The following is a 25,520-nucleotide window of genomic DNA, read 5'->3' as shown; positions in this document are numbered from 1 at the left end:
TGACATCTATGTAATTGCTTACCATTATCTTTGATGTTGTCTCAGCTGGTCGATGTTTGCAATGTTAATTTTGTCTTCTCTCAATAACATTTTAGTCAAATTATAACCTTTTGTTTTTAGTTACTTTTCGAGAAATATAAATTGAAATCCTTGTAAAATTGTTTTTATAAATTATGGACTAAGAATGTCGGAATCTGAATTTCAAATTTCATCTAGTTGAAATTGGTAATTTAAATTTCTGCTGCTTTTAAAAATATAAAGGAAACTTTTTTGTCGATTTGAAACTGTCTGTACGAAAATTGCATTTGAATTCATTTATTCTGAGATGTTATATTTGTATTTCATTTCGTATGATAAAAAAGAAAAATAATTGTTAATACTTACGTAAATTCGTAAGTAGTGATCTGAACTGATATTATTTACACTGGAGTTTAAGCATTGGTGTCGAATAGTTGTACTAAAGCTTCGATCACGGATTGGTGTTTTTCATATGTCTACGATCATTTGTTTACAAATCGGGCTTTCAAATAGATCAACTTTAATTTACATATGTTTCTGGAAAACTTTGTCTTTGAGGGAAGGGAGATAATGTTAAAATTTTTTTATATGCTGATGATAATTTTTTGTTCTGAGAGATAAAGAGCACAATGTCCACTTAAAGAAAAAGAAAACTTAATTTGAATTCTGAATTCAAATTATGTTTTTCGCAATCACGAGTTGCAATAGGACCCTACTCATTGGAGTTATTGTTTCTGGGAACGGCTCCTGTCCCCCTAAGCCTCAGAGCCGATCCTAGCAGGTGTGCAGAGTGTGCGCGGCGCAAGGGCGGCCAAAGCAAGGGGCGGCCGCATCATATAGTTCTTATAATCAAGCAAAATTTCTCACAAGATAACTTATAATAAGTAGAATAAATATGCTTATTTTTAAATGTTCAATTTTCGAAGTATGTTGTCGATTTCCCTACAGCATAGCATAGTTTAAGAAAAATAGAATGTTAGGGAACATTGCGTTGGTTCATTGTCCATTAATATCTACACTTAACACACATGCTTCATTTGATTGCAAAGTTTGTGACAGAAACGGTAATCAGCCATGGATACAGGGGAGGGGAAAGGCCCCCTTCTGAAGCATGAAAAGGTGCCGTCTAAAAGAAGCACCCAGGGTGGCGACTAATGCTTACCCCCCAAGCTTTTATAGACCTAAAAATGAAGACATATTTTATTTATTAAAGAAAAAGCTAAACTGATTAGATACTCCCACAAGCATTTCAAACAACAAACTATGTAACAAACCCTGTGTTTAACAATCGTGGAAGCATGGAGAGAAAGTGGAAAATTGTGACTCCCTTTAGAGTAACATATATGAATGACGAACTAAAATGTTGTACTTTTTCCCCTTTACGACAATTTTTCTGATCAAAATCTTGAATGAACTGCCCGATTTCAGATCAGGTAGGAGGACAGCGCCCTTGCTCCTGGAATCAAATTTAAATGTAGCTCCAAAAACGAAGGCCCAAAAAGATGGTATGACCTCCTTGACGAAACTGAAGAAGACTTAAAATTGCGTTTCTAGGGCTTTACTTTCAGAAAATTTCGCTGGTTGAACCATCGATCTTAAGGTTCCAATTAAGTCTCTGATTCACCTCTTCCACCTTAACTTAATTAAACATAGCCTAAAAATGTTGGCTCCAAAATGCAAAACGTGTTTCCGGACGACAGCCCTTCCTATCATCAAACGTCATATAAAATTGCTTTGGCATTTTTCGAAATTTTTGCAGTGGAGGACCCCGAAATCCATTCGCAAACATTTACCAAAGACAGTCTCAATTAGCGTCTTTAGAGAAGCTCCTAATTCCACCCCCTCTCCCTTAACGTATTGAAAAACAAACTAAAATTGCGTTTTTCAAACATCAGTTTCAAGAACTTTTGGGGAAAGACCCCGGATCCCCCTTTTCTCCAACGCAATCACGATACCTGAAAATTTCGTTTTTAGGCAGTTTCGTGGAGCCACAGCTTTCTGCCTAAACCAGCCTGAAATTGACTTCAGTTTCAAAAACGCAGTTTGTGAGGGCACACTGAACCTCCCCCTGCTCTTAGTCCCATCTTTATCAAACAATGCTTAAAATACGATTTTGGGACTCATATTTCTAAAGCATTCCGGAGGAGAACTACCAGGCTTATGTAACTTTTCACGGCGCTAGGGCATATCATCAATCGTCGAGGTGAGGTGGACAAAAGTCCATAATTGTATTTTTCAGATATTAATGTTGAAAAATATCCGAAGGATCCGTAGAAGCTTCCCAGTTTTGTTAACGTCACCAAAGATAACATAAAATTGCGATTTTAGAAATATCCGCTTAAGAGCTTCAAAGTCCTTCCTTCCCAAAAAAAAACCTATAATGGATTTCAGTTCCGAAAAATGTTTTGGTTTGGAATATTTCCACGTTTCCCCTATTGTTTTCAAATCTAGCCAAAAACGGGTTATTGAAAAAATAGTGCCGAGAAATTACCGGAGGTTAGCCGCCAGATCCCCTACCATCACCAAAGTCGGCCTAAATTTGCGTTTTAAACTTATATTTCGAAATCTTTCGATAGGAGATGATTTGAATCTCCCTCCCTCTTGCAAGGTCAACAAAGGTAACCCGAAATTGCTGGTTTACAATTTCAGTTTCGGAGATTTTTCGGGAAGAACGCCGATTCTTCCTAAGCTAGGGTCTTAAAAAATAGCTTCAACTGATTTCAATTTTGAAAGAATTTTAGGAAAGAACTACAACATTACTTTCACCTAAAGTCTCGAAAAAGTTCCTAAAATTGCGATATTTGACGTCAATTTCGAAAATTTCTCCATGCACCTTGAATATACTTGACTTTTTTGTCCTTGAAACCAAACTAACCAAAGATTAACTAAAAATATCTTTCATACACCAATTTCGATAATTTTCTTGGAGCAATCCTCCTCCCCTGACACCTCCCCCCATGCTTCCCCTGCCTCCATCCCTTCTCTAATGTCACCGAAGAAAGACTATAAAATGCGTTTTTACGACTAGTAAATTTTGGTATCTATTACTTTCTTCAAAGATATAAATTGTACTAAAGGAGTTTCTTACTATAAAAAATTTCTTTTCCTTTTTATAAGATCATTCTTCTGCCCCCCCCCCCCCTTTTTTAAATTCGAACTCGGCATAGAAATTTAAAAGAAAGATATATATAAACGTTAAACATTAGTCAAAATATGCAAATTACTCTTGAGGGGTGGCACATTAGGTCTTTGCACATGGGCGGCCGACACCCTAGGATCGGCCCTGCTAAGCCTGCCCCTCCTCCTAGGTGGTTACGTGTGTATAGTTGTGCGTATGTGTGTGCATAGACCTGTGTATTCACATAGGCAAGTGTGTGTAGATGAGCGTGTGTGTTTAGGACAGGGATGCCATCCCCCAGGTGAAGCGGATTCCGGGGGATAGTGCTCAAGACCAGAGGAGCCATGCCTGCATAGGAAAAAATACTTCTTTAGTAGGGTCTTGGGCACTTGGAACAGCTTACCGGAGGAGGTGGTTATGAGCAAGGGGGTGGATAGCTAGAGGCAGGGGCGGCATTTCAGCATTTCATTTGGGGGGTCGAGTTTCTTAAATATGAATTACCACAGTATGGAACCAAAACACATATTGGCTAACAGCAAGTAAGTAATCATAGTATGAGTTTAGAGTTAATAAAAATAAGTGTTCTAAACAATTTAAATTTTTATGACAAAATTTGTAGTTCGTTTTAGAATATGTTGTCACACCAAGTGTTTTGATACTACAGTTTTCACCTTTTGATAAAGTTTTGATGCTTGATTTTTAAAATACGGAAGAAGAGGAAATCTTATTACTAATCCAGCAATGCCCAATGTCATGCTCTTTCTTCAGCTAAGTTTTTTTTTTTTTCTCCATTGTGCTTCGAAAACAATTCTCTAACCTCCTGAAACACGAAAACGATTTTCTCTATTAGCTGAACTTAGTGAAATAGTTGAAAAATAATTGAAGTAACAAAGTTACGTATGAAAACACACCTTTCACATCTTGCTCTTCAAAATCACCCAGGTAACTTTAAAAAATGTGATAATCTTCATTTATCATTATTGAATTTTCTATTCTAGGCTAGTCTTTAAACAATTTTTCTTGCCTCATGCTATAAATTTTACTCATAATTGAATCAATTTATTTTCGTTTTCAGCATCCAATCCAGATAATAAAGAGCCAACAATACAGGAAAATATTTATCATCAAATCTTCTGTTAATTTCATTAAAAACTGAATCTATTATTTTATACAATTTGTTAAATCAAGGTTTGACTTTACATCATCATGTGCATTTTGGTCACCTCTTCTAAATTCATTTGAATATTCTTTGCACCTTTTTAAAATTCTCTGGAGCAAGAATTTTTTTGAAAAGATTCACGCTTGGTTGAAATATACATCCATGTGAAATTTATTGATAGTTTCAATTGTAGCTTAAACTGAAGCTTGAACAGTCCAAAAATTAAGGTTAGCTGATTGAAGATGTTTTGATAGAGTAAAGCATTGTTCAAAAACTCTCCGCAATACAAACAAAATGAGTAAAAAATCATATGAAGAGGAAGACATGTTAAAGGACATTAGTTTCTTCATTATTGAAAGAGCAGTTTTCCGAAATCAATGCTTGGGAATTATCGAGAAGGGTTTTTATGGTTTAAAACACCATCTTGTGTTGCCTCTTGAAAGCCCTCTTGTGTTACCCTGAAATTGCATTGTTAAAGAGCCCACAGAAAAGATATTTGTTGACATGAGATATTTTTTTCTTAAATAGTATGAATTTTTAAGACGTATCTATTAAAAGAGTTGAGCAGTTGAAATGTGTTTCTAGCAGAAGAAAGTGATGAACACTCATTTAATAGACACACTTAAAAGGTGAGAGTAAAAATGAATGTAAAATATCAAGGAATTTAGTAAAAATCATGCAGCCACACCACTGCCCGGGCCTCTCACAAGGGTGGTTACACAGAGCACACAAGAATGAAATATTTAGCCTATATAAGGTTTCCGTCTTTAGTTAAAATTAACCATGATTCTTCGTCAGTCTTTTCTGTTCTGAAAAGGCCGGGAAAGGATTGATGAATTTCTAATCATTTTTTAAAAAAAACGTAAAACACTTGCTCATGTCTGAAAATACGTATGTCGAGTTTCTTCAACCATTACGAAGAACCAGCAAGATTCTTTTTTCATGATCATTGGTTTGCGATTTACGTAAATTGAATTTGCTCGTTTTTTATCATTCCTCTCAAAAAAATTTGGGGGTGCGACCGCCCCCTCTTGACCCCCCTATTTGCCGCCCCTGGCTAGAGGGTCATTGATCTTTGTTGAGGAATAATAGATTGACCAGGACCAGCCTAGCTGGGCCCAGAGCCTGTTGCTGGTCGTCATATCTGCATTTGTTAGTTGTCCACATTTCTGTGTATACAAGCAGATTTTGTAGAATTTTTGCATGCTTAATCAAAGCTCAAAGATGTTTGGCTAATAAATCTCTTTTAATTTTAACTTTTAAAATATATGTAGAAGACCCAATAGACATTGTTCTGTTCAAATTTGTAAATTGAGAAGTTGAAAAACTTCAATCAACTATCAAGTAAATTAAGAAAAAACAACGTCAAAAAAGCATGTTTCTTCTTACTTTACGGTTCAGCACAAAGGTATTTATTTATCTTAAACTATCAAGTGTTTGAACCGTTTTGTTGAAAAAAATAAATTAAAAGAAAATGTGGAACTGATGTGATATACCCCACCCTTGGCGACTTTTTCCTGTTGGCGCCAAGAAAGCGTCGCCAAGAAAACGATGTATGACGACATATGTCATACATCGTTCTTAGCGATGCTTTTTTAGCGCCAACAGGAAAAAATCAGATAAGAAAACATGATCAAAGCACTTCAGAACACAATATATATAAAAACAACATAAAAGCACAACAAAAAACATCACGAATATATGCTTCAAAAATGTACAGGGCCGGGGTTTTTTGTAAATATATTAAAATACAATGAAATAAATTATTGTATTAATTACAAGTCGAAATTAATGCATTAATTTTTTTTTCATCATTTCTCCGGGATACGAGCCCTCGGTCTCATAGTACTTTCGTAATGAGACCTCGGCTCGGCCGGCCCTGCCTCGGTCTCATTACGAAAGTACTATGAGACCTCTGGCTCGCCAGGACCTCGCTTCGCTCGGTCCGTTATCCCTCCGACTGTTAATATACATTACAGTCGGAGTATGATCACAGTTATGTATACTACAAGAACCCCTCAAGGATTTGTAAAAACAAAGAATTTTGGAAGTGAGAGGTTTTTTTTGAATTCTAAAATAAAGAACTTACCTTTTTATATGGTATAAATATTCACACTCAGTCTAAAACAATACATCATATGACAATGGCACATTACAGATATACACCACGTTGGAGTTAACTTTTAATTAACCTTCAAGTTTGAAGAAACTGGCATTTTCTAATGTTTTTACTTCAAAACACAACTACTGAATTTAAACTAACACAAAATAAGCATTCCTGTAAGGTATATTGCATGAAACAACACCACGTCGTAAAATCCCCCTAAGAGCGGAACATATGTGCACCTACCTCCACGGACACACGTGCGAAAAGAATTAGTTCACATCTGTACTTCCCAGGTATATTCTGCAGGGTTACTAGGGCTACCGGAAAAAGTTTTATCGCCAGCGTTGGCGATTTTCGAAATGAGCTAAAAATTCTATCCTCGCCAAGGGGGGGGGGGGGGGTATATCACATCTGTACCGAAAATGTTTTAAGCTGCTTGGTGTTGGAATGTGCATGAGCGGATGGAGGGGCAATGCCCCCCTCCCCCCAGTCTTGGGAGAACTTTTTACATAGTAACAAACACCTTTCAAAACCTTAAAACAAAAAATTTTTGATTTTTTTTTCTTTTTTGTATAGTTTAGAAGAGAAAATGAAGAGAATAGCGATGGTCCTTTTCTGGGTGGGGGAGAGGGGGGCAGGGTACATTGTATTACATGTAGTAACTGGGATACAGAAATGTGTTGAAAACGACTACTTTGAACTGCAAGCTATTAGGGAAAGTATATAAATAAAAATGTCCACTGAACGAGCTATGTATTCAGCTGCAATACTTAAAATAATCAACGATTATTTCAACAAATTAGAAACTGAAACAAAGATTTTAAAAAAAATGGATTTACCTGTAAACTAAACAAACTATAGCTTAGGGCACCCGCTTTGTTGAAGGCCCCTAATTCCCAAACATTTCATGATTTGTTCCTCAACAAAAAAGAACTAGTATGTTGTGGCCATCACGAAACTTTCTTCTATATTTTTCTTTTTTTTCTGATCCCTCCCCATGCTTGACGAGGAAGCAATATTCCCAACAAAAACAAAATTACACATGCAAAAACTTGACGACCATCCCAATGTCTGAATTATTGCAAAAGCAAAGCAAAGAGCGAAAATTGAAAGTTATTTTAAAAGCCTTGCTTGAATAATTACAAATATTTTATTTGTTAACAAACATAAGATGGCAACAGTTAAAAATTTTAAATCATTGAGATAATATTTCCTATCATTTCCATACAATTAAAATCACGAGAAATACGCAGAAGACAATCTATTGCGATTTATCTTTCTTATTGTTGCATTAATAAAAATATTTTTATTCGCCAAAAAAAAAAAAAATCAACACCTCTTGGAGCGATCGGCGTCAAAATTGAACCAAAGCCTGTTTACACATGGATTCACATATATTCCAAATTTCAACCAGAACGTAGCATTACTTCTTGAGATAGGACACTCAAAATGGAAAAAAAGAACGGGTGATTGCGCTACCCCCCTTTTTAGCTGTTGACACAAAAATAAAATCAGTTCTTATACCCACTAAGGGCTACTTGCCGATAAATTTTTCTTTCATTCCGTTCATTATTTCTTGAGATACAGCAGTCACAATTGACGACAAAAAACGTTCTATAGCTCAACCCCCGTTTGAGTTATTGACACCAAAATTGAATCAGCACCTGTTCCTGTTAATACCAACATATGGACCAAATTTTGTTTGATTCCCCCAGTTACTTCCTGAGTAATAGCAAGCACGCGTAACTCGAAAAACGTCCCATTGCTCCACCCCCCTTGGAGGAATTCGCGCCAAAAACTAATGGGCACAAGTTCACATAGGGGCACATATGTGTACCAAATTTCGTTCGATTTCATGCGGTAGTTTTTGTTGTAGAGCGGCCACAAAAAACTGGTCACACACAGACGCGACACACATACACACACACACACACACACATACACACACACATACAGACAGACAGACATTTTCCAAAAATGGTCGAAATGGACTCAGCACACCTCAAAACGTTCGAATCCGTCAAAATTCGAAATTCGAAAATTTGCACGAATCCAATACTTTCTTCTATATATTAGATATAGAAGAAAGTAAAAAGGAAAGAACTTGAAAAAATAAATTTCATTTTGAAGTGCTTGAAAATCTTAAAAAATTTGGAAAAGTATGGATACAAACCATAAATTTAAGCATTTATAACAAGTGAAAGGGGGTAGAGGGATAAATGCCGACATATGTTAAATTTAGTTCCTTGCCTCATCCTGCATCAAAAATGTAAAAATTGTGGTTGTCACGTTTTTGTAATATTACTTGAGATAAATTTTTATGACTCACATTTTTCATATCTTGCTGTTTATTTAATCCCAAATGCAGTGCAGTATTTTGGAAATTCTTTTGTATTGCTTGTTTCCATCTTACTTCTACTGCATATTGTTAATCTGTTCAGTCCGGGAAAATTAAAAAAAAAAAAAAAAAAACTACCACTATTTCTTTTCGTTTTCTGCACTGCTTGTAATTGAAAAAAAGTTGTTGCAATGAAAAATCTATATTTTTTTCTCTTGAAAACTTAAAGAAGTTGTTTCTTGCAAAGTTTGAACACTGTAAAACTGTACAATCTAGTACAAAATTTCACAGACTGGAAAGGGCAAATGAAGTGCCTGAAATAATTTTAATTGTTCTTGAGTCCTTGAAAGGGATTAGATAAGTCTTTGAAATTCCTAAGCAAAGGATGCTTCAATTTTATTTCTTATCAAGTCTATAAAGTATGAATTGTCCAAATGGGCAGCTCCCTCGCTTTCTCTCTCAGAGGAGGACTGTCACTAATTTGTCAACATAAAGACAATTTTTACTGTTTTTTATCATAATTCACAAAACAGTATTTTGCTACTTTTTTGGAGATTTTGTTAGTTCTAATTACCCCCTTATAAGGCTTCAAAATGCAGGATTTTATGTTTATTTTCCAAAAATTTCTCCAGGGGAGAACCCCCCGGACCCCCTAAAATTGGGTAGGTTGTTGGTAGGTAAAAGTTGTGCAGATTACAAAACAGACCCAAACCTGAAAAAGCTTAGGGCCACGGAAATTAAAACAGCCTTGATTACAACTAATATTGTTGAAAAAAAAAAAAAAAAAATCCTGCCCCCCCCCCCCCAGGAACTCAGTCCTAAATCTGCCTATGGGAAGGTGTATATTTATTACAACTTGATTTATCTAATGCCAACTCAGCAGTTGTTTTATAAACTATTTTTTCTTGCCTACTTGAAAGATCTTCATAGATTGTATGGTTTGTTCCTTCAGCCATACTAAAAGGATAAAAATCAACCTCAGATATTAAGTACAGTGATCTCTCGCGTATACGCGACCTCTGGCATACGTGTTTTTCTCATGCGCTGGCCAGTGATATAGGAAAACAATGTTAACTCTTGTTCATTTATACGCGAAATTGAAAATGCACCTTTCTCTTATGCGCGATAAATTTTTTTTCAAGTGTTAGATAAATCGCCTATACACGCTTTGTTTATCGGAAGATTTGTACCCTTCTTGTTGTGTCTCTTGAAATGCATTCGCACGCCTTTATTCCATTGTTCGGATTCTTCCAAGAACATGTTCTTTTTCGCACAAGTGTGCAATTGGGGGTGGAATTAGTCTTGTGATTGACATTGAGAGGGAAGAACGGGTTACATACGAAAAGGTTGACGTAACTAAAAGTCGTGGTCAAGCAGTAAGCATTGACATAGCCTATCGAGGATCTTTTGCATTCTCGTAGACTGTAGCACTGATCACGCTACATTTTTTAGGTTTTGAAGAATTCGCTTACGTACTGTACAGTGTATAAAAATGACAAAACGTACAACCCCAAATTTTATTTTTATTAAATTACAATGAATACACGTAAGTTATTTGCGTATTTATTCATTAGTATCAGTAGTATACTATTAATATTACTATAACTGATGTTAACTTGTTGCATTAAAGCTGGGTTTTTCACTTATGCGCAAATCTTATTTGTGCACGAAAATTTCGTTGTCCCCTTTGGTCATACAAATGGGAGGTCACTGTATAAAAAACTAACTACCCATCTAGAACAAACGGAAAATCCCGCTGCAATGTCCCCCATATGGAAAAGAATAAAACAATCAAAAGGACATCGTTTAAAAAATGATAAAGGTAAAAACTTCCCTGAATAAGCAAAAATCACTCTCCCCCCTCCCGATGTAAAATGAACATGGAAATCATAGGCCTATTTTAAACTCCAGATTTTAAGGCAAAGATCCCATTTAATATACTAAGAGACATTCTTGTAAGCCTAGGCTTGCCTTTTAGGGATTTAAGACAACTGCGATGATGGTACTTCAAATATGAGGGGAAGTTTGGTGGACTTCAAAAGTTGGTTTCAGATTTACAGCCACAAGAAATGTCTAGTGCAAGGCGCAACACAAAATAAAACTAAAAATGTCCCTTAAAACAACTGACATGGCTGATTGAACCGAAAAATTTGTATACCAACTTTGAGATTCTTTTACCTTGAAAAGGCCATATTACATATTACTGGTTTGTGTAAATTGTATGTACCATCAAGTATGTAAAATGGAATTTTCAAAGTACAAATACAAATACAAAAGTGACGACCAGCAACAGGCTCTGGGCCCAGCTAGACTGGTCCTAGTCAACTTACAATCCCCAGTGAAGATCAATGGCCCTCTTAAAACTATCTACTCCCTTGCTCATTACCACCTCTTCCAGTAAACTGTTCCAAGGTTCCACTACCCTGCTATAATAATAATTTTTCCTAATATCCATGTTAGCCTGAGATTTAAATAGCTTAAAACAATGACCCCTTGTCCTGTTTTCAGTGCTTAACTTCAGCTCCGTAACATCTTTCATTTTAATAAATTTAAACAACTGAATCATGTCCCCTTGGTCTCTTCTTTGCTTAAGACTACATTTTTAACCTTCTAAGCCTGGAATCATAGTCTAAGTGAGAAAGTCCATTTATTAGCCTTGTAGCTCGCCTTTGAACCCTTTCCAATACATTAATGTCTTTCTTAAGATAAGGAGACCAAAACTGAACAGCATACTCCAAATGAGGTCTTACCAAACTTCTATATAAGGGCAGAAGAACTTCTTTAGATTTGTTTGAAATAGATCTATTGATAAACCCAAGCATCTTATTGGCCTTGTTACTAGCAATGCTGCACTGTTGGCTAAACTTTAAATCCTGACTTATTAAGACCCCCAGATCGGTAACTTTGTCTGCCTGACTAATGACTGAACCTTGCAAATAATAACTTGTACACTTATTTCCATGCCCTAAATGTAGCACTTGACATTTTCCAACATTAACAGCCATACCCCATTTATCAGCCCATTCCGTAATATGATCTAGATCCTCTTGCAGCTGTTTTGCTTGTTCTTCATTATCTACAGTCCCCATAACGTTGACATCATCAGCAAAACAATTCATGTTCCCAGAAATATTTTTGTGAATATCGTTCATAGAAACAATGAACAAAACAGGCCCTAACACTGATCCTTGAGGAACCCCGTTTAAAACCTCACTCCAATTAGAGTAATTTCCCCTTACAACTACTCTTTGTTTCCTTCCGGTCAGCCAGTTTTTTACCCAAATGAAAGTTTTCCCTCCTATTCCTATATCAGCTAATTTGCTAAGTAGAGCAACATGCGGTACCTTATCGAAAGCTTTTTGAAAATCAATGTAAACAACATCTACAGGCTTCTTATTGTCGAAAGCCATGGTAACTTTGTCATAGAAATGTAATAAATTAGTTGCACAAGATTTGCCTTTCCTGAAACCATACTGAAAACTAGTCAATAGATTATTAGACTCTAGAAAATTTACTATCTTAATTTTTATCAATGTTTCAAAAATTTTGCAAACCACCGAAGTTAGACTCACAGGTCTATAATTTCCCACACTCCCTTTAGACCCTTTCTTGAAGAGCGGTGTAATGTTAGCCAGCTTACAGTCCTCTGGCACTGTCCCCGTGTTATAAGAAGCATTGAAAATATTTACAATAACATCTGCTAATTCCTCCGCACATTCAACTAAAATTTTTGGATAAATATTATCAGGTCTCGGGGCCTTAGTCTCTTTAATTTTTTTCAAATGAAGTAAAACGTCATCCCTGGAAAATAAAAAGTCCTCAAGCTGTACTATAGCTTGTGTCTTGTTGGTGTCAACTGTTGAGATACAGTTATCGTTAAAAACACTCGAAAAAAAAGCTATTAAGAACATTAGCAATATCACTATCGTCCTGAATTAAAATTCCGTGCTCATCAATCAGTGGCCCAGTATGACTATTTCGAACTTTCCCCGAATTAGCGTATGCAAAAAAACCTCTTAGGATTCCTGTTTATGTTATCTGCCAGTCTTTGCTCCAACTCTCTTTTCTGAATCCGTACCAAATACTTAAATTTACGCCTTGCCTTACAATATTGGAGCCTATCTGCACTGCGACCAGTTTCTCTAAACCTATGAAAAGCAGCTTGCTTGTAATTTAGAGCGTCTTTAGTTTCCCTGGAGAACCACATTGGCCAAATTTTAGTGTTGACACCCTTTCTCCTAAAAGGAACATGATCCCCAACCGTTTTCGCTAGCTTTTCCTTAAACTCTGCCCACTGAAGATTCACATCGCTATTGTCCAATGCAGAAGAAAAAACTGCTTTCAATCTCTGCCTAAGTGCCACAAAATCAGTATTTCTGAAATTGGGCACAAACCTAAAATTCTCTACTTTGTGCGTATCAAATTTAATCCCAAACCTAATACTGTTGTGGTCACTGTCTCCAATGTGTTCCCCTACACATAACCCCTGAACAGAACCTTCCATATCACAGAAAACTAGATCCAAAATCACGTCCTGTCGAGTACCCTGAGTAACAATTTGATCTAAAAAACAGTCACCAATTACTTTCAAAAATTCCTCTTCTTTGCTATTACTATGGTAAAAATTATTCCAATCAATTCCTGGAAAATTAAAATCTCCCATTATAATGACTGACCCCTTGCTTGAAATGTCACTAATAATACTAAACATCTGTTCATCTTGACCCTGGCTTAAGTTGGGTGGCCTATAAATGTTCCCTAAACGTAGTTTATTTCCCTTATTGCTCATCAACTCCAGCCAAATCATATCAATCTCATTAGGTTTATCATTAATTACCAATTCATTGCAAGTTAAAGTGTCTCTGACATAAAATAAAACCCCACCACCTCTTTTACCTACTCTATCTTGTCTAAACAAATTATACCCAGCAATAGATAATAAATCATCATCACTTTTGGTAGCCCATGTCTCAGTAACTCCAATAATATCCAACCTCTCATCTATAATTATGCTTTTCAATTCTTCCATCTTGTTCCTAATACTACGAGCATTTGTATAAAAAACCTTAAGTAAGCCCATCTTACTTTTATTTAATGTTGCACAATTATTTGAATCCCAACTGTTAAAATCTTTTCTCTTATTAGCCATCCTATTTCCATTTCTACTAAAATCCAAATAGTTAATACCCTTTCGAATTCTGCTCCTAAAACCATGCCCCCCATTCCAACTTAGTTTTTTGATTCTGAAGCCTCTAAAACCAAAAACCTAACAGACATGGGCTCAGGCACCAACTTGTACAAGTGCTCTTTTTTATATTGTAACAGTTTGAAATTTTGCTGCAAACACCAAGAAAAATGATAAGTTTAAGTAATTTTATCAATTTTTGTTTGGCTGTGAACGACAGTCATAATCAACAGCCAGGCCATGAATGGCAGTGATAATTGTAGAGCTTAATGTACAACATTTGGGACAGTTTATAAAATGTTCCTTTGATTATCACAACCACCTTGTATCAATAAACTTGTGAAGCAAAAAAGAGAAAAGTAAGCTATAAACTTTAAAACCAATTTTCTCGAATACACTTATTCAGTGGTTGGAAGTAGCGCGTCACCAGTAGCAACGCTACTGTAGTAGCTACATTTTTTAGTAGTTTGAAGTGTAGCACACTTTTTTAAAAAAAGTAGTGTAGTGAGTAGTTAACTACAAAAAACTAGTAGTTTGTAGCGATTTTTGGAAAATATTTTTAAATAAACTTTAAAAAAAAATATCAAGGTTCAAACGAATTTGACTGGCACAAATTTTACACAAGTACATCAGTGGATGCAATTTGAAATAAGACTCATAAAAATATGAGCTGACCTCAGACATTTTCTTTTGACGCCATACGTTCTATCAGTTTGACGGCATTAGTTTGTTTGCCATCGTAATTTTCATATTTCAGCAATATTTATATTAAAAAAAGCACTTATTTTCGTGAAAATGAAGATATTTGTAATTTTGCAATTTGGAAATTTTGTGCATTTTATATGAACAGAGAAGATTGAGAAACAAAAATATTTTAGCAAGGCTTAAATTTTCGTCATTAAATCAAAGTGCTTTCACCTCTTGGAGCGATTGGAGTCAAAATTGAACCAAAGCCTGTTTAAATATGGATTCACATATATTCCAAATTTCAACCAGAACATAGCATTACTTCTTGAGATAGGGCACTCACAATGGAAAAAAAGAACGGGCGATTGCGCTACCCCCCTTTTTAGCTGTTGACACCAAAATAAAATCAGCTCTTATACCTACTAAGGGCTCCTTGTCAAAAATTTTTTGTTTGATTCCGTTCGTTATTTCTTGAGATACAGCAGTCACAATTGACAACAAAAAACGTTCTATAACTCAACCCTCGTTTGAGCTATTGACACCAAAATTGAATCAGCACCTGCTCCTGTAAGGGGCAACATGTGGACCAAATTTTGTTTGATTCCGCCAGCTACTTCCTGAGGAATAATAAGCACGCGTAACTCAAAAAACGTCCCATTGCTCCACCCCCCTCGGAGGAATTCGCTCCAAAAACCAATGGGCACAAGTTCACATAGGGGCACATATATGTACCAAATTTCGTTCAATTTCATACGGTAGTTTTTGCTGTAGAGCGGCCATAAAAAACTGGTCACACACAGACGTGACACACATATACACACACACACACAGGATTTAGGGGAGGGCAGGCGGGGCTACTGCCCCGGGGCCTCCACAACAAAGGGGCCCCCACAGTAAAATTTTTACAAAATATCCTAACTTTCACGGGTCAAAAATGTCGGATATATACATATATATCAAAATATTCGGATATATATCAAAGTATCGGATATTTTCAAAAATATGATGACCTTTTCGAACCCTGAATAGGGGCAACCACTCCTTCGCTATCCCGGGGCCTCCATACTTTCAAATCTGGCCCTGCTCGTATAACCCCACATATGGACCACAAAAACATTTATTCAAATTAAAAGACATTTCCGTATCCCACACTTGGCCTAAAATTTATAATTTTCTTCAAAAAATTAACTTTTTGATACATATTTTCAGAAACGCATGTTTAATTTTATGAAATTTTCAAGCTGAAAAATATAAACAGTAAAGTAGGTAATTAGCGTTAAATAGAAACTTTTGTTTTCCTGCAATATTTAAGTCTCACACTCAAAGATATGGATTTTTTCTAGGTTGAGTTAAATTTTTCATTTAAAATATATTACTTTTAAGTACTTTTATTACACTCTTGGCCTGGTTGTCACAGAGGAATCTGAGGCCTGATTTTGCCTATATCTCTGCAACTGGACTACTTAGAGACTTCGAGATTTCACTAAATTATTTGTTTAATCTAAGGTACAACTTAGCACTGAAAAATTAAAATTCTAGAATAAAATAATTATTTCAGTTAGAATGGAAAACAGCAAATTTCATGTAATTTCCCTATTAAATGATTAAATATAAAACCCATTGTTACACATTTTGTTGCCTTGCAACAGTAATGTTAAAAGCAGTCATAAATGAAAATTTTGAATCAAGGCTTCTCTGAAGCCGGCATGAAATTAGCAAGCATAAATCCTAGAGAGGAACAAGAATTAAATTTTAGTGCCAACTGTTTAAAGTTTTAGACATGTATATAGGTTTTTCCCCTTTTAGTACCAAGCATTTATATGAAAAAATAAGGGGAAGTTTCGTGAGGGTAAAAATATTCTATTATTTCTGAAATACATTTCACTAAAAAGGACAAAATAATAGAATTTTTTCAAAAAATACTAAGCCCTTTTCACATAATGCACTCAAAAAGACAAAATAACTTTTCTGGGTCAGAAAGGACAATTTCAGAATTCCTGTAGTTTTCGAAAATTCCAAGAAAATGACACCACAAACGAAGAAAAGTGCAGTTCTCGTCATTTCAAACCAAACTTTCCCAATAAAAAAAATATGCATGTTTCAACACTCAAAGTTATGATTGAAAGCTAGATAATGATAAAACATTCTCTTCATGACTTGAGCCACACTTTCCTTTGTTTGTGGTGTCACTTTCTTGGACTTTTCAAAAACTACAGGAATTCTTAAATTGTCCTTTCTGACCCAAAAAAGTTATTTTGTCCTTTTGAGTGCATTATGAAAAGTGATTAGTACTTTTCAAAAAAAATTCTGTTATTTATTATTCATTTGCAGTTGTTGATCTGTAAATATGTTTGTCAATAATTTTTGAACTTGATATTCTATTTAAATTTATATGTAATTTTTTAAAAGATAACTGGGAAAATTTTTTTTATAAATAAAATTGTAAATTTTACGCTAAGTTTGGCATATTTAAATATTTTGTAATTTGAATAATTGTTCTTGTGGTTCATGTGGGATACAGGAGCAACGTTTTATCAACAGAAATTTTAAGTTTCTAACAAAAGTTTTTTTCCCCCCATTTGGCCGAGCATACAAGTATTGTTTTACACTTTCATACGCAAGTCGGCATGCGTTGTCGTTGTGCAAATTATGTGAAACTTTATTTCACAATTGTTTTGACATGAGGAAAAATACAAGAGGGTATGCAACTTGAAAATTTGACTTTCATTTTTTGAGAGACACCCTAATTTGTATGATTTTTATTTACATATATTTTGGAAAGTAGTTACTACATTTCAAAAGTAGTTTGTAGTTTTTACATTTTGAAAAAAGGCGTTGTAGTTCGCTAAAAAAAAGTTTTTCCCACCACTGCACTTATTTGTCTCATGAGTTCTTTCACTAAGTTCCACTCCTTATTTTATTTCACTTGCTAAAAAGAACTAACCAAAAAAGGTTGCAGTCAATTTCCTCGGAATTGTTTCCTATCTTCTACAAAATACATTTGTTTATCTCATATGCTGCTGGCTAATCATGTCATGAATAATGTGAAAAACCAATGTAAATAAAGCACAAAGTCTCAAGAAAATACAGCATATAGCCATTTCAAGACTACAATGTAGCCTTTTCATCAATGCAAAAACCTACTTGCTATGTTCCCTGGGTTAGATTTGTAATTTTGTGATTGGTTGGTTGTTGTCTCTTATCTTGAATTTCTATTGAATGACCCATTTGGCATAAATAACGGTGTTCACTTGGTAACATTCAGTTATCACACAACTTTCTTGTTGTGTGCCGAGTTTTTTTTTGCACTGATGAAGAGGCTCCATTGTAGCCTTGAAATAGCTATATGCTGTATTTTCTTGAGAATCTGTGCTTTATTTATGTTTGTTATTCACTTCATTCATATTGCAGCACAAAGCTTTTTTGATCTTTTTTCATTTCATTATAGAATGCCCTGTGATTTTCCATTGATTTTTTTCTTTCAGTTTTTAGGGTCACAAATGTGCTGTGTGAATAAAATGACAGTTGCCGTCTCTCAAGGCAGTAACCGTGACAAAGCTGCTCATCAGTCCTTTATTGTTCCAGAAAAGATAAAGGAATATGAAGAATTTATTTGTGGCTGGGGATCAGCATTTATCAATATTGTCATCACCTTTCCTATCAATAAAGTAATGTTCAGACAAATGCTTCACGCTGTGGATTCCCAGCATGCTATACGTCAGCTAAAAAAAGAAGGTTTGCAATTTTTATACAGAGGTTGTCTTCCCCCACTGCTTCAGAAGACAGCCTCAGTTTCCTTAATGTTTGGAACATATAAAACCTTTAGTGAATCTATTTCTTCAGGATTCCAGAGTATTTCGCCTTTGACGGTTCTCTGTGCAGCAGCCACTCTGGCTGGAAGTACGGAAGCTTTGCTTACGCCATTTGAACGAGTGCAGATTCTTCTACAAGATAGACACTACAACATGAAATTCCGCAACACTTACCATGCTTTTGTTGACCTGAGGCAGTATGGCATGAAAGAATATTACAGGGGATTCACTCCAATTTTGCTGCGTAATTCAGTAGGAAATATTTTATTTTTCAGCTTGAAAGATAAAGTCAAACTAGTCTTACCTCAGTCTGATTCTGTAGTGCACCATCTAATCAATGACTTCATTAGTGGTGCATTTGTTGGTGCTCTTACTAGTACCATTTTTTATCCTGTAAATGTAGTCAAAACGCAAATGCAAGTGTGCTGTGGTACGCCATTTGTATCTTTGATTGAAGCTTTCAAAATTACCTTCAATGACAGAGGACGGAGTATTCGAAAAATGTACCTAGGCGTGCACGTGAATTATACCAGGGCATTTATTTCATGGGGAATAATAAATGCATCTCATCAGATGTTGAAAAAATGCTTCTTTTCTAATGAAACTTTCAACTCCTGACAAGATGGTGTGTAAAATATAGCTATTGATATTTTTTTTGCCAAATTTATGTTGTAAAGTTGTCATGCAGCAAAATGGAATTTTTAAAATTTGTGTTGATAGAATTAATAGGAGGTATTGGCTTGTCATTGACATTGGTGTTCATATGTCTTTTTATGTGTTATGTATGCTTTCTACGTATCTTTTTTTTTGTTGCCGTAAAGAATTTCTATGAAATAGGTTGATGCATCACAAACAGCTTTAATATTAGTTAATTAATAGTTCCACCAACCTTGTGTTTGCATAACTGGTTGACCACAGTCAACAAACATCCTATGGACCTAGACGCCATCAACCAACCGAGGTTGACCGGTAGCGCTATGCGAACGTAATCTACCTAACGCAGTACACTACTCAGGGGGGATTAGGGGAACCATCCCCTCCTTCTGAAGCTTGGAAAAGTTCTTTTTTGATTATAGAAAAGGACTAAAACTAATCATATCAACTCAAAAAAAAAAATCTGGCTATGCCACTAACACTATTTCTTCGTTAAAGACACGTCATTAGGGTTATTTCTTTGAAAAATCCTTGGACACTGGTTTGTATAACCTTAATGCACGTCTTAAGGATTAATTTTCAATTCTGATATGAATTAAGTTTATTTCACATAAACTAGATTTGTTTCAAAAAAGTACATATTCTGCTGTGATCTTAATCCATATTTGTGCTTAATTACTTTGTACGAAACTAACATTGGTTGCCAAATCACCGATTGGCTTTTAGTTAATGAAAATATCATTAGATATAAGTACATGTATACCTAGTAATGTTACTAAGTTATGTTGGTATTGCAACAATAGATTGATCATTTTTCCGAGGAGGATCAAAACATAACACTAAGCAGTGAAGTAAATATTGAGTAAAACCAAAAGTTGCAAAGAAAGATTATCTTTGTACCAATTTTGTTTTATAAAAAGATGAGGGCTGGGAAAAGTATATCAGTTTTAAAAATTCTGAACATATATTTTTAGGATTTATTTGTGTTTCAATTGAAATAGGGCAATATTGAGTTTTATTATTTTTTTCTTAAGATTTTTTTTTGTAACAAACTTTTCAAAACATTAAAACATACAAGTACAGCCAAATCCAGCTTTTTTTCTTATAACATTTCAAACAATAATCAACATGCCTGTGATAAAAAAAACTAATCTTATTTTACTTGAGTAATCTTCTGTGACACTTAAATAAGCTATTTTACTTAGTATGGCTAGTCCCATTTCCCCTATATCTTTTAAAGTATGTATATTGCATGATTAATCATTTTCACTTTTTTATAATTGTAATGAGACCTTTTTTGCAAATTCTTCCTACCTTGGAAGGGGGGAAAAATAAATAAATAAAAATCAGAGCAGAGGAGATTTTAAAATCAATGTTAGTTTGATATTTGTCTTAAATTAAGTCATTTTTGTAATGAAATTTACCTTTTTTTTTTGTCTGCTAATAAAAATTTGTTATCATTGTTCTTATCAACATTTTGTCATATTACTTTTTTTTCTCTCTCTCAAGCAAACAACCATTTTGAAATAAAATTTAAATATTTTTCTTAAACTCAAATAAGTGAATGTTTTGAAAAGGTAAGTTTATTACCTAAGATACCTTTCAGTTTTGGGAATTTAAAAATAATTTAATTTCGAAACTTGTCAGAATTTTGTATTTTTATCTTGAATTTTATTATGTGTTTTTAACAAGCTATTTTTCAAATGCCAAAGGCAGCGTCAAAGAGATTGTTTCTTAAAAGCTCAATCTCTCTTTAATAACTATCTGTCTTTCAATGGATGCAACCACAGGATAAATATTTTTATCATTACATTAATCTTTTAAAGTTTTCATAAAAATAATTTTGTTAATACATTTTTAGTATTGTAGCATTTTTTTTTTTTTGAGATAAGTAGTAAAACCCTATCCCCCATCAGACCTAGATAAACTTTAAAACTGTCTGCATGAGTTCTTAAAAATTTTCTGCATAAAAACATGGTGCTATTCCAGAGTCTTATTTTGCGATCAACAGAAAAATGTATAGTTGAGATTGAGTAGAGTACTTCTTAGTAACTAGAATATTTTTTTTCAATTATATTTACTCCTTTTATAATATTATTAATTAGGGGCAGCTCAAAATTGCTGATCAGTATCTGTTACTCATTAAAAAAAAGTTTAAAAAATATCAAAATTTTCTGCAAACTTCAAAAAATTTTTGAGAATGGCATTCGCGTGTTCATCTGTATTATCTGGGTCTGTCCTTCATGTGGTCAGCCATTCTCAAACTTCTATATTACATGGATGAGATACATCATAAACTGTAGGGTAGCTAAAGTGAAAAACATCTAGATAAGTTTCCTAAAGAGGCATTACTTGACATGAAATTAGTATGTTTTCTGATGTGCTCTCGCACTTGTTATTTCTGTGTTTTTTAATGTGTTTTTTTAATTTATTTAAAGAAAAATACTTTGCTAGTTGATCTTTGGAATAGTTTGGACATTCTAAAGGTGTATTGGCAAAGAACCACATCTTCAAAACGGTCATTTTGGGTTAAAATTAACCAAAAGTGATTGATCAAACTACATATTGTATGTACGGATAGATAAACCAAAAAGATCTAGTATGAGTTTTTGTTTAAAATGCTTGTTGAGGTGTTTTTCCCCCTTTGCAACAGCAGCTTGAAAATCTTTCCTCAATTATTCTTAATTACAATTATGAGTACCTTAGAGAAAATCATTAGTTTTAAAGGAAAATAATAAAGTCGTTTTCATTTCTTAACGAGCCTTTGCATAAAATCAAGGCAAAATGTCGGTTAGGGGCTGTTCACAAATGACATCACGCTTTGAGGGGGAGGAGGTTTCGTGAAATTGTGACAAGGAGGACGCAGGGGATAACAAACAGTGTGACATCTTGGATTTTTAAAAATATTTATGAAAAATACTGTGACATATGACAAAGGGGTTTAGGGAGTAATGTGAAATACAACACTTTAGGACATAGGGAGTTAAAAATGTAAAAAAAAAAGTGTGGCATCATTTATGCACATGGACAACCCCTTTATTGCCAATGAAACATATTAATCACAAACATTGATTGTTCAGCATTATAAATGTAAAAAAACTCCATTTACTCTTGGCCTTTGTTTCAATTGCACACTTTTATAACTTTTTTAAAATATCTGTCTCCAAACTTCCTTACATGAAAATTTTCAGCTTTCTGTTGAAATTTAAGATTGACAGGTTCGACTGTACTAGGTTACTGAGCCACCATAAAACTGGATTTATTAAAAGTACAATTAAAAACAAATGTACATAAACTATTCTCCCACAGTACAGATGTGTATTTATTATTCTTAATGCTTTCTCATAAAATTCTTTTGATTGTTGGTTTTTTAAGCTAAATATTTATCCATTTTATTATAATTGAAGAACAATCATTCCATGAAATGAAAGAAAGATTTTCTCCTTCTGGTATGTTAGCTGTAACATCATGTGTTTTATTTAAGATAACCAATATAATGATATTTGTTGGTCTAACATATACCATGGTGTAAAACAACTATTGCAGGTATGTTGAGTGCACAGTATTGTTGAAACGTATGTAGTAAACTTAATCTTTAAAATAAGTACTTCTTGCTCCAAAAATATCATTCCAAAACATACTTTAGTATTTGAACAATTTATTGCTACAAAGTTTTAATAGATTGATAGAATAATTAAAACCTGATCTGCAAAGAGAATTTTCTCTTGTTTAACTGAAATTGTTTAAGACTAATTAAATGTGTATAATACATCACTTGAGCATCTTTTACTTGCATAACTGACACAAGTCATCGATAATGTTTTACAGTATGACTCCCGCAAAATAATGTAAATGTGCAGCTTTTGCGTTTGAAAGTGCTGATTAATCACAATATTTCTGTTTTAATTTTCACTGTTACAGCATTCACTGTATATATTTTATGTATACAAAATCATTTGTTATTGTTTTATTTATTAAAGATTTTTATGCATTACTGTTTCTGAATGTTGCTTGCATAGATAAGTAAGACTATCATTCTTTGGTTGAAAAAAATACCTTATATTCGTTCAGGGATGTAGCGGCAATGGTATGATAGTTTGTAGAAAGGAGTTGAAGGTGCAAGAGTATACAAACAAAAAACTTACAGCATGAAAATTTAAAAACGTCAGACATGATTTTTATTATTTTAAAGAGAATGACCCTAACCCAATGTTTTGGCTGTGAGCATTGAAAACTGGCCATGATATAGGGAACCACAATGTGGGAGAGCTGAAAGATTGCAGGGGCAACTACAGGGTACAAAAAATTGAGCATTATGTTTTGAAGATGCTCTCTTCAAAGTTTTTGCAGAAGGATCTCAAAGCTGACGCCACCAGTTTCAAGCCATCTTCAAATACAATGACTTTACTGATTGTGGTGTATCGAACTAATTGAACTCCGCTATCGTAATTGTAGTGACGTCAGAAGCCACTGACGAAAAACATCCTCTCGGGACAGAGCTGATCGGAACGAACTCCGGAGATGTGCGCATTGGCGACACACTCTGTCTTGTATATAGTATCATGTAAAAAGTAAATGTAGCAATTAGAATAGTAAAGTCTAGTATTATAATGTCGTAATGATCAATAATCCATTACATGTTCCAGCGAGCATAGGTTCCCTAAAAGGAACCATAAGACTGATGACTATTTCATAGTTTTTCAATGAAAAACTAGAAAATTGCCCGTCAAGGTATGACGGGTGAAAGTTGCTTCTGCTCTACTACATTTGAACAAAGCAATTGCCTGTTTGGTGACATTTTGAAACTTTAACCCAAAGTCCAGTAATTTTCAACCGCTTTTGTTGAAACTTGCGAGTTACTCGATCATTGGGTATTATCTATATGAAGATTTAACATTTACCATGAAAATGATGGCAAAAACAGCAAATTTGTTAATTTTTCACCAAATAGAGCTTTTTATTCAGTAAAAAAGGAAAATATATGAGTGACAACTCATTTGGTACCATTTCAGTATTTTTGTGTTAATTTGCATGATTTTTTTTGTTGAATAGAAAAAAACCCGTCCAGATTTTTAAAATTGACTCAATTAAAATACTTGACACAATCAAATAAACAATTGTATTCATGAAAACTTATATTTATTTGCACTTCTTAACACATAATAAAACTACAAATGTTGATGAATTCCATTAGTTGAAGGGCTTGCTGCAAAAGGTTTGCATTAAAGCTTAAACATCAAACCACATTCTATTTTTTTAAAACTTTTCATAACTTCTCTTGTATGACTGTACTGAGAAGCATACATACATTAAAACAAATACATAAAAAAAGGTATTGGTGTTTCCAGCTCTAATGCAGACCTTTTGAACACATAGACTTAGGAGCGACCTTTTTTTGCAGAAAAGCCTTCAATTCTATGATCACATACGATAAAAGAGCAATATTATATTATCAATCTTACAACTGTTTACAAATCTGATTTTAATGAAAAAAAACAAAAACAAATTAGTCACTAGTAGACTGCAGAAAGCTCTACATGAACAATATGGAGGCAATTAGAATGAAAAATCAAGTCATCCAAAATGGTTACCATTTTATCTTTAATAAAGAAATAAAGGCTCCAAAAGAAAAAATATTATAAACTATATCAAAACTGAACTATTGGTGATATTTAGTTGTACTTATGCTATAATGTTTATTTTATTTTTTTTTTTGGTTCAATTTGTACAGGGTGATTATAATTAAAGTTCCACTTTCAAAACGCTGTAAAAATAAAACCACTAGTCAGAATTACGTCAAACTTCAACGGAATATTATCGAAGAAGGGGGGAACTTGATGGCAGAAGAAAATAGTTACATTTTTTAGCAACAGATGGCGCTTTAAGCATCATAATTTAATAGTGGTCGACTACAAATGACAAATAAATCATAAAATATTACCTAAGGTGTAAACTATACCTTAAAACACCGTACTACTTAGCATGCAGGAGGGTACAGGTGTGATACTGTTGAAGTAAGCCCCTCCAACACAGCAAGGTCATATCACATCTGAGGCCAAAAACCGCATAAAAAGGATTAGTAAAAATCAAATTGGTCTTTAATTTTCGTAAGACTGGCGCAAAAGATGTTCAGCATGATGTACCCCCTTTTCTGTAACAAGTTGAAATCGAGAAACAGCATGTTCTACGACTGATTGAAGTGTTTCCGTATCACGTTTAGAATGTGTTGCACGATGCATGCCTTCAGCTCAGCAAAGTTTGCAATCGGAGCACTGAACACAACAGCTTTCAGATAGCCCCATATCCAGAAGTCACACGGGTTAAGATCAGGTGATCGGGACGGCCAGGTCTTTCAGTGAGACAGTCATAGTGAACTTCTCAGATGCGAAATGAGGAAAAAAATGTGTATTTGGCATTTTTATAACAATTTCAATGAGTCCTG

General features: G+C 34.3%; 1 protein-coding gene across 1 annotated transcript; it reads left to right on the top strand.

Moving 5' to 3' along the window:
* The first annotated feature begins 94 nt into the window (after positions 1 to 94).
* Positions 95 to 23,069, top strand: LOC129229595 (mitochondrial nicotinamide adenine dinucleotide transporter SLC25A51-like). The gene is made up of 2 exons (XM_054863932.1): positions 95 to 225; positions 18,098 to 23,069. The coding sequence occupies exon 2, from the start codon at positions 18,113 to 18,115 to the stop codon at positions 19,040 to 19,042; it is 930 nt and encodes a 309-aa protein (XP_054719907.1). The 5' UTR covers positions 95 to 225; positions 18,098 to 18,112; the 3' UTR covers positions 19,043 to 23,069.
* Positions 23,070 to 25,520: the final 2,451 nt, after the last annotated feature.

Source organism: Uloborus diversus, chromosome 9 (genome assembly GCF_026930045.1).
Source record: "Uloborus diversus isolate 005 chromosome 9, Udiv.v.3.1, whole genome shotgun sequence".
Classification (NCBI taxonomy): Eukaryota; Metazoa; Arthropoda; class Arachnida; order Araneae; family Uloboridae; genus Uloborus; species Uloborus diversus.
This window is presented reverse-complemented; position numbering and strand designations above follow the sequence as displayed.